This window comes from Paralichthys olivaceus, chromosome 1 (genome assembly GCF_024713975.1).
Source record: "Paralichthys olivaceus isolate ysfri-2021 chromosome 1, ASM2471397v2, whole genome shotgun sequence".
Taxonomy (NCBI): Eukaryota; Metazoa; Chordata; class Actinopteri; order Pleuronectiformes; family Paralichthyidae; genus Paralichthys; species Paralichthys olivaceus.
Genome location: NC_091093.1, coordinates 11815720 through 11830239, shown reverse-complemented (window position 1 = coordinate 11830239; position 14520 = coordinate 11815720). Strand labels below are relative to the sequence as shown.

Genomic DNA, 14520 nt, shown 5'->3' with positions numbered 1-14520 from the left:
CTGAAGCTCTGACAGAAACCTTCACAAAGGACAGAGGTCATTTTATGGAGATTTGTGACATTCGGGATACCTTTTTATTTGAGGTCATTCATCTTTTGCATTCATTGATTTTTGTGAAGCACTTTGTAACCTTGTTTAGATAAGTGCTGTACAAATAAACCTGTTATTATTATTATTATTATTCATTGGTGGTTTTGAGGTTAGATCATAGACTGCACGTGAATATGAAGTGAAGCCAAAGCGTCAGAACAAAACACTTTTATCCATCTCCAAAAACTTTGGGAGGGATTAGATCATGTTACTTAAGAAATTAAACGTGTCCTTTGTGGTTCTGTTAGTAGCGTGATTACTAACTTTCTGAATGAATGTGAAAGTAGGAGAAACAAGTGTGAACTAGAAGGGCTTTTAGTAGCGCATACCTCCACCAAGGCCCAAATTCACTTAAGCCACACCAAATTACACACACTTAGAGATTTCAGTCCTTTAAATAAGCCAGATTTTCATCAAGATCTCTGCTCTATTTTCAAGACATTCACAGAAGAGTCACAAAAACGCTGCACCTTGTGAAAGAAAATGAAGAATTCCTTGATTAGAATAGAATAGATCACGGATCTCTTCCATTATCTGAGGGAGTTTCCTTCAAACATTTCAAACTTTTTTGTTTTTAAATATATATCATATATATATGATATATACAAACTTTTCTTCACTTTTCTCTCAAAGTAATTGGTTGAGGGAGAAAACAAAGATAATGCAGCATTCAGGGCTGTTGTAGATTGTTTGGGAGAAAGTTGGAGCATCTCATTTTGGTTCAGGTTTCATTCCCAAATTCAAATGCAGCAGAATCATCGTCAGTTAGAAATGAGATTGTAAATGGGTGTGAATCAAGATTGTGACCTTTTTTGATTAATCGTGAAGCTCTTCTAGTAATCAACACTATGTTTTACTTCATTAAATTAGTTTCATCCCTTTTAGCATGAGTGGTTGTTTTTTCATTAGTTTGTGTTGCAGACTGCACATGTTGCATCACAGTTAAATCGGTTATTCTGTCCTGAGAAAGAGGTGAACAGGCACTACTTCAAATCCTTGTACTGTGAAAAAGGAAATCATTTATAGTTTTAGGAAGTAGAAGCCCTGACAAAATTTTTATCTGCTTCTAAGACATATTTTAAGTACCAGGAAATGTTGTACACCAGTCTGTTCCTGTCTGTCCTGCGACACGGTGATAATTTCTCAACGTGTTTATTTCCCTGCTGCTTTCCAGACGCAAAGGAAAGGTCGGCCAAGAGATTCTCTGCGGACGGCGTCTTCAATTACACCTCTCTGCTGCTCAGCCAGGAGGACGACATGCTGTACGTCGGAGCCAGGGAGGCGCTGTTCGCCCTCAGCCTCTCGGACATCAGCAAGACCAAGCTGCAGAAGAACGTGAGCATGTCAGGAATCAGAAGTGTAATGAGCTCTTTTTTAGAAACCTGATGATTTAGTCTCACTGGCATCGTGGCTGCAACAGATGCTAAGAGACTCATTTAAGCAACAGCACTTTTTATATTATTTGTTGAAATCCTCTTTGTTTCGATAGACGTCAATAATTAAAGTCGTCTGAAAAAAGAAAGAAAAGAGCTGGTGTCTATAGCTCTCACAGGACTAAAAGAAACACGACCATTTGGCCTGCTCTTTCTAGCTTTCCCAGGATTAACGAGCCTAGCTTTAATGATGTGGGTTGTACATAGAAATATTCAGAGTTAAATACTTGTATAACGCAAAATCTCAACAGGCTGCGATTCTTTGTTGTTTGTCCATTAAAATAATTTAGGTTTTTGAGTTTTTGATTTGCTGCATACACGACTTCATTGTTTACACTTCAGTGTTAAAGAAACGGTTGTCAGTCTTCTTGAAGAACAGCCGAGTCAGCGTGCTTCCCTGATTTTCACATGACTTATTCAGCGTTTCTGTTTCATCCTCAGCTGACGTGGGGCACTCCTGCTGGAAAGAGAGAGGAGTGCAGCTTCAAAGGGAAGAACCTGGAGGTGAGTGACTTCACCTCCCCAAAAACTTTTTGAAAGTAACTTTAAAAACACAAAATCTCAAAGAAAAGCCTGGATTTTCTTGTTGAGCGTGTTTGCTCTTCCCTTGTATTCTCCTCCTAACTGACTGTGGGAGGATAAAATGGGCATCGAGTTTAATGTCTACAAACCTTTTACACCAGTTACAAATAGATTTGTCGAGTGTGTACAGGCTCGCCAGGGAATTGCTTTTTTTTTTTTTGCACACCTTCTTTCTCTTTGCATGTCTGTTGCCTTGTTGTCATGCCAGCTGTTGTATCCCTGGGCGACAAGCCTCTGTAATCTGTGTTCTGCAGTGTACCGCTCCGATCTGCATTACAGAGAGCTCACCAGGCAACCGCTGTGTGGTGCTGGGAGGTTTACCCAGCAGTGTCTGAGAAAAGGGAATATTTTTCTTTCTATCGTAACAGTTTCTGAAGTATTTGTGCTCTCGCAGGTTTGCTCAGTGTTTCAGGAGAAGATTTTAAGGAGCTCTTCAGAAAACATCTCATTCAGCTGTAAAGACTTTTGTGGATTCAAAGAACTCATTGTCTCTCTCTCTCTATTTCTCCATTTGTTCCCCATCCAGACTGATTGCTTCAATTACATCAAAATTCTTCTTCGGCTGAACAGCACTCATCTCTATGTGTGTGGCACCTTTGCTTTCAGTCCAATCTGCACCTACATAGTAAGTAAAGCCAATTTATCCTGACATTGAAAAACTCAATCTCCATTCCATAAGGGAATTAAATCTTCTTTTACATTTCTGTATGAACCAAACTCTTTTATCCAATATATAACCAAGTCAGTATTGGATCTGTCGTTATTCGAGCGTAACCAAACCCTGCTGAGACACTTTAGCCGGACAAGTCAACAGGGGGTACATGAGATGTGTGGTTTCCAGCAAAGAGGGAAGCAGTAGATCTGTTTATCTAGCAGAGGAGTACATGTGGAGCGAGCGCAAACCAGCAGCAGGATGACATTGATTTCAGTGATAGAGGGGGGGCAGTGGAGCCTGGTGACAGCTCAGTTCTTAAAGCAGGGCAGTAAACTCTCCTGTTTGACGTCAGAGGGAAAGAAAAACACGGCACGTCTCACACTGAAGATGACTTGGCAGGAACTTTAGGCCCTGAACCGAGATTCCAAGCAAGTCTGCGCCCAGTCAGTCCGGATCAACACTCATCACGGAGACAGAGCCCAGGACTCTCTGTGTGTGTGTGTGTGTGTGTGTGTGTGTGTGTGTGTGTGTGTGTGTGTGTGTGTGTGTGTGTGTGTGTGTGTGTGTGTGTGTGTGTGTGTGTGTGTGTGTGTGTGTGTGTGTGTGTGTGTGTGTGTGCGTGTGCCTGTGTCACCCGGAGTGAGCTCACTGCCAGACACTCTCAGAGATGCATAATATTAACATTAATAAATGTTTTATTTTTATAGCTGTTCTCAGTGTTGGGGTTTAACAACTGGTTTTACAGGCAGTGAAACAAGACACTGCTGCAAAGAGGATCCGCTAAACAATCAGAAATACAGACACAAGTTAAAACAAGCTCTGAGTAAAACAACATTGATGAAGCATGGGAAGTTTCTCCAGGCGACAGAGGCACTTTTTACTCATATTTCTCATATGGTACATAGAAATGCTTCATCACCTCCACCAAGGAGGTAAAGTTTTCAGTTAAAATCTACTCAAGGATGATTTGTGGTGCCTCTACGTACGAACAGAGGTGCGTCCGATTCAAACGATGTACATCCACGCATGCTTGACGTTGTTAAACGATACATCTACCTCGAAGATGTTGAACTGTTGTTGAACTCACATTGTTAAAAAGTAATAATATCTTCAGTTTAACTCGGGAGGTTCTGTAGTGTTCTGCTTTTGGATTTTCATTCCAATGACTTCCACTAAACTGCAGGAGACAGATTTGAAGATAAAGTTTACAATGAATGTGTCAAGTTCCATAATATGTGATGCTGGTTTCAAATGTCTCAAATGTGTGGTTATATTGTTTTTCTCTGTTTTTATATTTTTGTCATTTGAATTTGGGTTTTGGGCAATTGGTCAAACAAAGACGTCACTCAAACTTGCCATAATTCAACACTATTTCCCTTCCCCTCCCTGCCTGTTTGATAAAAACATCTGTTGAACTCTGTCCAGTGTTTGTGATGCAGGATTTCTGTTAAAAAGCCCAACCCTGAAATTACCAATGTCACTTTGAGGTATTTTTCCACCGGAGCCAAACAGACCTTAAACTGTTGACTGACACACCTACTGTAGTCATGCCTGGTGTAGACACTGAAAAACTATACCACATGAATGGATACGAATGAGCTATACGTACTCAAAATACCTAAAGTGTGTTTTCTGATCTCTTAATAGACAAAGTCTGAAACCATATTGTCAGTAAAATACTATGAGTGACTCTTTTCTTACTGTGAAAACCACACAATCCTCCAGAAGTGAGACCTTCTGAAAAGAAACTGAATGTATTGATTAGTCCCTGTCAGGGTCTGGTTCAATCTCTATAAGCGAGGAGACGAATATAACGCTCACTTCACTTCGTGTGGAGTTTGTTTAACTTTGACCCACGACATTTGCGTATTCTAGCTTTTAACTTCTTGCCAACAAATGCCATGGCAAGAATAAAACCAACATTGTGTAGTTTTTAGTAAAACTGACTAAACCCGTAGTAAATATTCAACGACTTTTTTGAGGACGAGATGAATGCTCATTATGGAAAATTTGTGACAACAGAACAGAATAAACCTTAGCTGTGTTCATAGTTCTATATAGCTCATAGCTCTATAACAAATAGGAATAAAGATCAGTTCATTTATGATTGTTCTCTTTTTGTGGGATTTGTTGTTTAAAGAATCAACAGAATTGTCTATACTGTATAAAAATGTTAATTAATCAGACACACTGTGTAAAATGACTGGACTCAGAAAGTCTCAGTGTTCTCTGTGCAATCTGTAAATTACTGAATGAGCTCGACGTCACCGAGCTCACCTTAGCTCACCCTTTACTATGAGCAGAATTTTATTGGACTGTGCCTGAGGGACGTTTGCTATTTGTGTCTGTCTCCAGAACACGTCAACGTTCACGCTAGAAAGAGACGAAGTGGGCGAGGTCGTGATGGAAGATGGGCGCAGTCGCTGCCCCTTTAATCCAGAGTACAAGTCCACTGCCATCATCGTTGGTATGTTGTCATATGTGAACTTTCGTCTTTCTTTATGTCACTCATGAAAAATCAAACAGAATGTTGTTGTGACTCGCTTCCATCTGGGAGGAGACTCTGAAAACAGGCTCAGCTGCTCAGACGCTTCCTGCGTCTTTGATTCAGTAATGAGTCATGATCTGCCTGCTAATGCTGACGTCTGATAAGTAGCCAAGCACCAACAGACTCTTGTTTGTTTTCAACTTCCTTAACAAGCAATTAGTAAATAATGGAGCTGGATATGAGTGAAGGAGATGATTTGCAGATCTCTCTCTGAACTATCACTGACTTATTTAAAAAGGCTCACAGCTCATGATTTCTTCATTATTTATCGTGTTTAATTAATGGCAAATCAAGTTCATAATTAAAACTTGTCGTCTTCCACTTTTGTTTTCTTCCAGATGGTGAATTGTACACTGGGACTGTCAGCAACTTCCAAGGGAACGAACCAGTCATTTACAAGAGTCTGGGTCAGGGAACGGCACTGAAGACTGAAAACTCTTTGAAATGGCTGCAAGGTAAATGCCATTTATCCCATCAGATTTTTTCCTCCGTCATGTACGCTACAAAGAAGATAAGCTCCAAAAAGTAGCCGTTATTAGCACGGCACAGTCGCTAACACGTGCTGCCCATCAGCGGAGATGAGGTCTCTGAGGTTGCGTGAGCTCAGCCCTATCACTCGCCGCACATGCACATCAAAACGGCCTCAACCGGCTGCCACTGGTTCTGCCAGAGTAAGATGCACGTTGCGCACAATTAAGACCTCTCTTGTCTTTTTGATCTCTGTGTAATTCAAGCAGAGTGCTGCTGATGAGACATCTGAGTACAATTATAGAGGACGCTGCCCGCTCTTCTCTGCCAGGACTGCATGACACAGCTCTCCTGCAGAAACCCAGACGAACTCTCTCGGAAATTCTCTTCAGTGATGCACTGAGGAAAAGCAGTGGAGCTGTTGTAGAAAAAGTTTCCTGGCAATATGTCTCATTTTTGCCGACGATACGAGTTGTTTTGCTTTGGGAAAAAATTAAAGGTACTTCTGTGCGCTGACGAGAAGAAGCTGAAAAAACTTGATTTATTGTTTTTTGGAAATCAAGGATATATTGATAAAGATGTTAAATAAAAAATCGGTGATACTGAGAGTTTTTAGTTCTCTCCACATCGAACTCCGGACATTCTCCGAAGGGCTCTATGTTACAAAGGTAATGACCGAGTAAGTGCCTGTGGACTTTCTGCTGAGTTTCTCCGCCCCCAGTTTGCAGAATGTCTGGAGGAGCCCATGTAAGAACACAACAGGAGTTCATGTGTGTGTTGATGATGCTTAGTACACTCAAAGCAAAAATGAAAATATAAAAACAAAACAAATATCTCCGCATGAGAAAGCAGTGTCATACACGTAGAAGACACAGACAAAAGCCTGTGATCTCTGCAGCCTCTGCCTGCTGCACCTGAACGCTCCTGAGATTCCTGTGCTGTTGTGAACAGAACAATGTGAACAATGATAAAAGTCCAACATGTATCCTTTTTGTGTTTTTCTGTTCATGACAGATCCCAACTTTGTGGGGTCAGCTTACATCGAGGAGAGCCAGCCAGCGGGCAACCCCGTGGGTGACGACGACAAAATTTACTTCTTCTTCAGCGAGGCGGGCAAAGAATTCGACTTCTTTGACAACACCATTGTGTCGAGGATCGCTCGCGTGTGTAAGGTTAGTCAACCGGGATTGGGGCGGGGTTGTTAAGCAAGACGGCCAAGCAAAAGTAAAAGGCCGAGCAGGGCTCAAGTCCTCTCTCTCTCTCTAATCCTGATACAATTACCTTTTAAAAGATGCTGCCGTGTCAGAGCACGTTTGGTAACGTCTAACTGCACATCATCTCTGAGGAGACGCAATGGAAATCTGTCACTGGTGCATGAAAGCCTTTTTTTCTGTTTGACTGTACAAACATGTTTTCGACAGATTTGGTTTCCCCTCGCCTGAATCACCCTCTTTCCCTCCCTCTCTCCCTCTTCTCTGCAGTGTCATCTCCCCCTCTCCCTCCATCTCCCTCACAATGTCAGCTGCACTCGTCCGTCCCTCCAGCTCTGCGCCTTTTCTCGAGCAGCGCTTTGAGCTTTATTAGTATTCAAGGGTGCTTCGCAGCAATATGAAATGAGTCTCCCGCTTTTCTACTTTTTGCTTCAGGTAAAGCGTGCAAACTGCGGGAGGCACTCGAATAATTAAACTGTTGACGTCATTCTTCCTCCTCGTCCTCCTCCAGAATTTAGTCGATCACCCTGAATAATCAAGTGCAGACTTTATCTTTTCTCACCTGTCATCTGATCAATTAAACGGCTATGAAGCTGCCTGATATACATGCACTCAGCATCCCCCCCCGACTTATGCCTCTTGTTCATGGAGGCAGTAATGCGAGTAATCATGGGGACAGCATGTAATCTTAAGTGACATCTTAATGACTTGGTCCTGCTCGGCTCTGGCACTCAGTGCTGTGACACCTCTCGCAGCCGGCGTTCTATATATGGAAATCAGTGACAGAAAGGCCCCCGGTCTGTGGCATCCGGCTGCAGATGAACTGTGAGACAGAAGAATGGTTTGCTCTGCTTTAGAAAAGCGTCTTTATTTTCCGGAATGCAGCCGCACTGTTTCTTGTCTTTTCACATGCTGCTCTGTGTCAGGACAGTTGTGCTGCAGGTGGTTCATTCTCCAGCTCACTGGGTAACCACTTAAGGACATGAACAAATCCTTATGTGAAGACGACACATAGGAATTCCACCGTCCGTCCAAAAAACACTAAAAGAAATGAATTGTTTTTAACTCTTTGCAAAGTAACGTCCTGTAACTTCGTACAAAACTCACATTGGTTTGTTATGAGTGAAGAACAGATGCTCTACAGATCTGAGGCTGGTTTTATTAGGATTAATGTTTAGTTCTGCTAAGAGTCAAACTTAAGATTGATGAATCCTAAATTCATCTAATGCACAAAGAGGTCAAGTTCAACAATTAGCGGCATCTCAAAGTAGGACCTAGGACTTGCCATGAATTCTGGGTAAAATATTTTTGGGTTAAATAAGAAACCACATCAAGCCACACATATTTAAATAGAAATTTAAATGCAAACTTTAAATATAAAATACAAAAAACTTGAAATGAAAAAATCTAAATCAGCTGTCATTGATTGTTACCTTGGAAACATGGATCTTAGTTCCGAGTTGTTTTGGGGGAAGGATGGATGCATGAACTTTACAGGCTTAAAACAAGCTAATCTTTATTTTTGTTTCCATAAGACTTTATTTTTGTGAGTCTGACACAGTGAGGATAAAGACGATTTGAGACAACGGAACAGGTCCAGATATGTATCACTGGATTCCTTTTATACTGAAGAAACCATATAACTTTGCTTGTTCTCATGCAAAGTCTGGAGTTTTGAGGGGGATCTTTTAATGACTTCTGAGCAGATTTCTGGATGTTATGTGAAATGCCCATGAGAGATAAGGAAATCCTTAGAATGTCAAACTAATCTAAGTTTGTTATTTAAAGGTTCAGTCTGTAGAACTTCGGTTGTCATGAAAACTCAAAGGTTTTAGTTTGTCCAGTTTGGACGACAGTAAAAAAACATGGCGGCCTGCACAGAGAGGACCCCCTCCATGTAAATAAAAGGGTTTTAGATATAAAGAGCCCATTCTATGGTAAAGAAAACAACAATTCATACAATTTAGATGAAACACACCAATAAAAACATCACTTTGAAGGTAATTCCAGTAATCAGGGGTTTGAAGCTGCATATCACAGTCACGGCTGTTTCTTCTGTGTTTGTGATCGAACCACATCAGTGGCTCAAACTTCAATAATCAAAGTCCTGCTGTTTTCAAAACACCTGTGTGCGCCTGTTCCCATCACCTCACTGTCCCGGCCCCACCTCTGCATTACACTGTAATCCAGTAGCATCATTATAACTGGCCCTAATAGACAAGTCTCAAATATCTGTGTTGAACCAGCCTCTGATTTACTGCAGACTTGCATCAAAAACGATCACCATGTTTACTCTGTATTTCGGACTCAGTGTGTACTACTGCAAAGAGTAGTACCTCAGATTAGAGTTCAGTAACACAGGCATGAAGGCCTTTCCCCATCAGCTGACTCAGTAACACTCTCCTGTGGACGGACTGCAAACATGCACTCCCCCTTCCCTCTCTGTACCAGGCCCACAGGTTTGTTTAACTTGTTTTGATTTTAACATTTGAAACATTTTTGGTTAATCTGGGCAGACATGTTGCCACCATATGAAGACAGCATGTTTCTCGTAAGATAAGATAAGATGAAAGTCTCGTCAGGGTTTTTTATATAGTTCTAACTACTGTTTTACTTGTGTTTGCCAAGTAACGCTGCTTCTGAGTTGTTGTTATTCTCCCCCCTTTCCAATCTGCTCGTCCTCCCTCGCTCCACTCCCTCTTTCCATTGTTTATTCAGGTGTGTGCACTCTGGGCGACTGTGGAAAGCAGGCGGATTATGAGCATTGAGTGGCACAAATTTCTTAACTTCTTCTTCTTTATGTTGTCAGGTTGACAAATGTGAGGAGTCTGAAAAGATAAAGATGTTAGAGAGCAATGCACGACAGCTAAAAAAGGATCAGGCATATTTTTGGAGAGGGAAATGGGGGAGTGGTCTGATACGATTGAAAGTACGAGCTGTGCAGAGGAGCACAACATCGATGGCGGTGGACAGCTGAGAGAGCAGGAATGTGGTCTCTTCATTATGTGGACAGGCTACTAGCACAGCCTTGTAATTGGCTGCCAGGCCCAACATCAGTCCCGCGAGGTTTTCACCTCGACGGAGAGCGAGCTGATTGTTTGTGTTGTACGACAGAGGAGGAAACAGAGGAAGTTACAGTTTTGCATCTTCTTATCTCCTCAAGGCTGATTCACTCCTCTGTGCTGAAGTGTAGGAGTCGTTCTGGGATAGTTTGGATTTCAGGCAGAAGAACTGTCTAGAGATTGGGCGAGGCCACTTGTTTTGGTCCTGCTCTTCATCCTCCTCCTCCTCGTCCAGCTGCTGCAGCTTGCGAGCCGCTTGTGGGAGGAGTTTCTTCTGCTGTGTGTTCACAAGCTTTTTGATAATTGCCAGTCATAGCAAAAGCCTCTGATAACTGTTTATGTTAGCATCTTGTGACGGCTTAAAATGTTTGTTTTCCATTTCACCACCTCCCTCTCCTTCAAAAAGAAACTGACATTTTGAGCTAACACTTTTGTTATGTGGGGAGACTTTTTGGCCTTAACATTTAATTTTGAAATACCATTTGTCATTCATAAATGTACCACAGATATGATACATCACAAGAAAGTATTTCAGCACAAAGTCCAGTTGGCTTTGATTTTTTTTTTTTAGAAAGAAAGAAAGAGGTCACGACAGTCACAGTGACCTCATTTAGATTCCCTTGTTTGACCTCCCTCTGGATAAAAGGGCGGGATCACAGCTGTGATACAACACAAGCACACAGAGTACTGCAGGTTAGAAGATTGCATCATTTAAACTCAAAACTGTGTTTTGCTTATTGAAACTTTTTTGGACGTTCAGTGGGTTCTGTCCCAAATGATGCACAAGTGTGCAGGTGTGATGTGGAAACTAAAAGCATGTAATGCACATAGCCCCTCCCATCAGTCCCCTCGTCAGTGCTACACTCCCAAGTGCTTCGCTCACTAACTACTGGCTATCGTCTCTGCTTCAGTGGTGCATGCCTCTTTATATACAGTCTATGGTGCACGCAGGCGGGCAGGTTGGTTAGTGACAGACATTTAATTCAGTCCAAATGAAATGATTCTCTGTTATTTATTTTTTTTAAACTTTATTTATTAATAGCTATCAGGACGTGAAGAGGATTTCAACAAATTCAATTTTCAGAAACAAATTACCAACCCTACGTTTAATAAAATTCATAAATTCCGATGTTATGTCAATATTTTGAATTTTTTCAGTTTTAAAGTTTTTAGATTTCTTAAGATACCCTCCATGTGTATTTTGAATTAATATGTTGCCCATGCGAAAGTCAGTAGCTGTCTGGTTAGCTTGCCCCTAGCTTTCCATTCTAGCAGCTTAATTTGAAATACAGAGGGGCTCTTACTTACTTACTTATAATAATAACAATAATAATAATTACTTTATTTACATAGGATTGATCTAAACAAGGTTACAAGATCTTCACAAAATTCATTGCAAAAAATGTATAGAGAAATCAACAGGTCCCACAATGAGCAGCACTTTGGTGACTATGGAGAGAAAAAACTACCTCATTAGCTGGAAGAAACCTCAGGCAGAACCAGACCCAGTGTGGGCGGACATCTGACTCGACCGGTTGGGGTGAGCAGAGAAAAATGGGGAAGAGAGGAGGTGGGTGGTAAAGAGGGGAGAGAAGAGAGAGTGTCCAGGAACAGTTGTGTAACCATCATATTTATGCTCTGTCAGACTGGTTGTACTCTAACCCTTGGTGTCATCGGCAATCTGAGAGCAGACGTATCAAATCTAAACTATAAATGAGTATGTCCAGCTCTCAGAAACTCCATACACAGCCATATGAAAAACACATTGCAGCCAAAGTGGAATAAAATTTCAATTTCTCCTGTGGCGCCTCCTGCCTGGGAGTCGGACAGCTCCTCTGCACCCTCCTTCCACTTCCATCAGTGGATCCTTATCGTTCATCAGCCTGAATGGCCTCAGCTAAACAGAAACGCTGGGAGTACTTGTCATAATAAGACAGATAAATGAATCACCTGTAACCTTTTCTAACATGTTGTTGGCAGGGTGATAAGGGGGGCGAGAGGGTGCTGCAGAAGAAATGGACCACATTCCTGAAGGCCCAGCTCCTGTGCTCCCTCCCCGACGACGGCTTCCCCTTCAACATCATCCAGGACATGTTCGTCTTGAAGCCTGTTGGTGACAGCTGGGAGAGCACCGTCTTCTACGGCGTCTTCACCTCACAGTGGTAAGAGAAACGGAGGGACTGAGACGTACAGCCACTTGAATCTGCCTGATATATGGCACCTGTACAGTTTATGTTTAAGCCCCAGTGCAGTTTTTATTTAATGTCTGCTCTCAAACTGGGCAAGCTGCCGTTTCTGTCTCTGCTCCCCTGAATTCAGAGCAGCTGCAATGAGCTTAAGCACTAAAACAAGCTTGTGCAACCCCATTGTCTAATTAATGTATCAACAAAATAAAGACTTTTATGTGGAAATCATTCGAGTACACACTACAGATGTTCTCAAGTGAGAAAAACAACAGATGCAGGGAGGATGGACTGAGAGAACTGTACAATGCTGTGAGAAAGTGTTTCTAAATGTGAGACTAAAGCTTTCAGAGTCACAACACGCAGCTTTGTCGTCTGCAGTGTCACGTCACGGTCCATTTTCACAGCAGAAATCTACGCTTTTCACACAATCTTGAACAAGAAAAACAATATAAATGTTTCCTTTGTTCGCAGGTATAAAGGAGCCTCGGGCAGCTCAGCGGTGTGCGCCTTCACCATGGCTCAAGTGGAGAGAGCGTTCAGCGGGCGCTACCGAGAGGTCAACAGGGAGACACAGCAGTGGTACACATACAACCATCCTGTGCCAGAACCACGGCCCGGGGCGGTGAGTACTGAAGGCAATATCCTGTGACAAACCGTGCACTTCTACTTGCTCTGGTTTTAAAATCTGTGCAGCTGTTCTTTCGAGATAAAGTAACAACACGTTTTTAAAGATTACCATCCCTGATATCTACTTTATTATCACATACATATGTTACAGGCTGCAACCAAACATCCAGGTGAAGCTGTAGACCGGAGCTTCATGGAAAGCAGATGCTCTTCTTTTAGTTCCTTTGCCAGTTACAACAGAACTTTAACAGCAGAAGCTGGTTGAAAGTTCCTGGAGCAAAACAAATTCCTCAGAACTAGTAGATATTTATTTAAACCACAGTTAAAACTTTTCATATCAGCCAAACAGGAGTGCTACGTTCTTAAAACACCTGAATCAAACACCTGAGTCCTAGGTCATAGGTCATCACCTCATAAATAAAAAAATGTCATTTGTAATTTGCTCCCATACAGTGTGTGACGAACCACGCCAGGCAAATGGGCATCCAGTCGTCTTTGCACATGCCCGATAAAGTGCTCAACTTTGTCAAGGACCACTTCCTGATGGACAGCGTGATCCGCAGCGCCCCCCTGCTGCTGAAACGCAGCGTGCGCTACACGCAGATCGCCGTGCACAAGATCCAGGGCATGGAGAGGGCTTACGACGTGCTCTTCATTGGAACAGGTACAGATTATTACCCAGCTTCCTTTATCTTTAGGTAAAAGAGGAAAAATAAGATACAGTATTTTCCTGCTACGACACTTGTGTGGGTTTGAGTTGTGATTTTAAAAACATCAAACGTTGCTTCTTTTCTTCCAAAACTGTCCCCTGGCTTCAATTGAAGTCTCTTACTCTTATTTTCTCTGCGTTCCAGATGATGGAAAGCTCCATAAGGCCATCAACGCAAACGATAAGATGCACATCATAGAGGAGCTGATTCTGTTTCCTGAGCCTCAGCCAGTGCAACACATCGAACTGGATCCTCAGAGGGTGAATTACAATTTTATCACCACTTTATGAATCTAGGTCAAATACAATTTAACACACATCTATAATGAATGCTGTTGTACTAGTTTGTGTTTGTGATCAAATTCAAGTTTAGGATTCACCAGAGTAGAAAGTGGCTCCAGACATTTTCTTTCCTCGGGGGCCATTCCACCGAGTTTTCCCTGTGAGTTACAGCACTGCCTGGAACTGGGTTTATGGTTGTCTCTGGCATTTTACACAAAGCTAAATTTCATTACCTTTTTACTCTTTATTACATAATAGCCACTCCCCGGGCCAAACTGCAATCTTATCTAAGATTATGTAATTCTAATAAAGTCTGAGATACTTGCTGTGAGTATATTCCTCACTCCAAATAGGGATGTAAAGGACTGAGACAGAATCCACATCATGTCCATCTAATTCTGGGAAAATAAGACGGGCTAAATATAGACTGTGCTTGTGGGAACTTGTGGGTGCACAGCGTGTCCGTTATAATAACGTTACAGTCATGCTGGAAGTGTATGTATGCGACACATGAAGACCTAAGAAGAGATAAAAACAACACAAATACAATGTACTGTATTTATGACTGAGCTTTGCAGCAACTATCATGAACATGGTCGCCATGTGTTCTGACCGCAATCCCACAGTCCAATTACTCAGCTGGTCGGAGTTAGTCCTTTGTTTGGGT

General features: G+C 42.0%; 1 protein-coding gene across 1 annotated transcript in view; it reads left to right on the top strand.

Annotated features, from left to right (window-relative positions):
- Positions 1 to 14520, top strand: part of sema4bb (sema domain, immunoglobulin domain (Ig), transmembrane domain (TM) and short cytoplasmic domain, (semaphorin) 4Bb) — a 44023-nt gene that overhangs the window by 25744 nt on the left and 3759 nt on the right. Inside the window, exons 3-12 of the mRNA XM_020080174.2 lie at positions 1265 to 1425; positions 1965 to 2027; positions 2632 to 2730; positions 5116 to 5227; positions 5647 to 5763; positions 6791 to 6948; positions 12030 to 12211; positions 12707 to 12857; positions 13316 to 13526; positions 13717 to 13832. Coding sequence (XP_019935733.1) covers positions 1265 to 1425; positions 1965 to 2027; positions 2632 to 2730; positions 5116 to 5227; positions 5647 to 5763; positions 6791 to 6948; positions 12030 to 12211; positions 12707 to 12857; positions 13316 to 13526; positions 13717 to 13832 — 1370 coding nt within the window. The remainder of the gene's footprint in view (positions 1 to 1264; positions 1426 to 1964; positions 2028 to 2631; positions 2731 to 5115; positions 5228 to 5646; positions 5764 to 6790; positions 6949 to 12029; positions 12212 to 12706; positions 12858 to 13315; positions 13527 to 13716; positions 13833 to 14520) is intronic.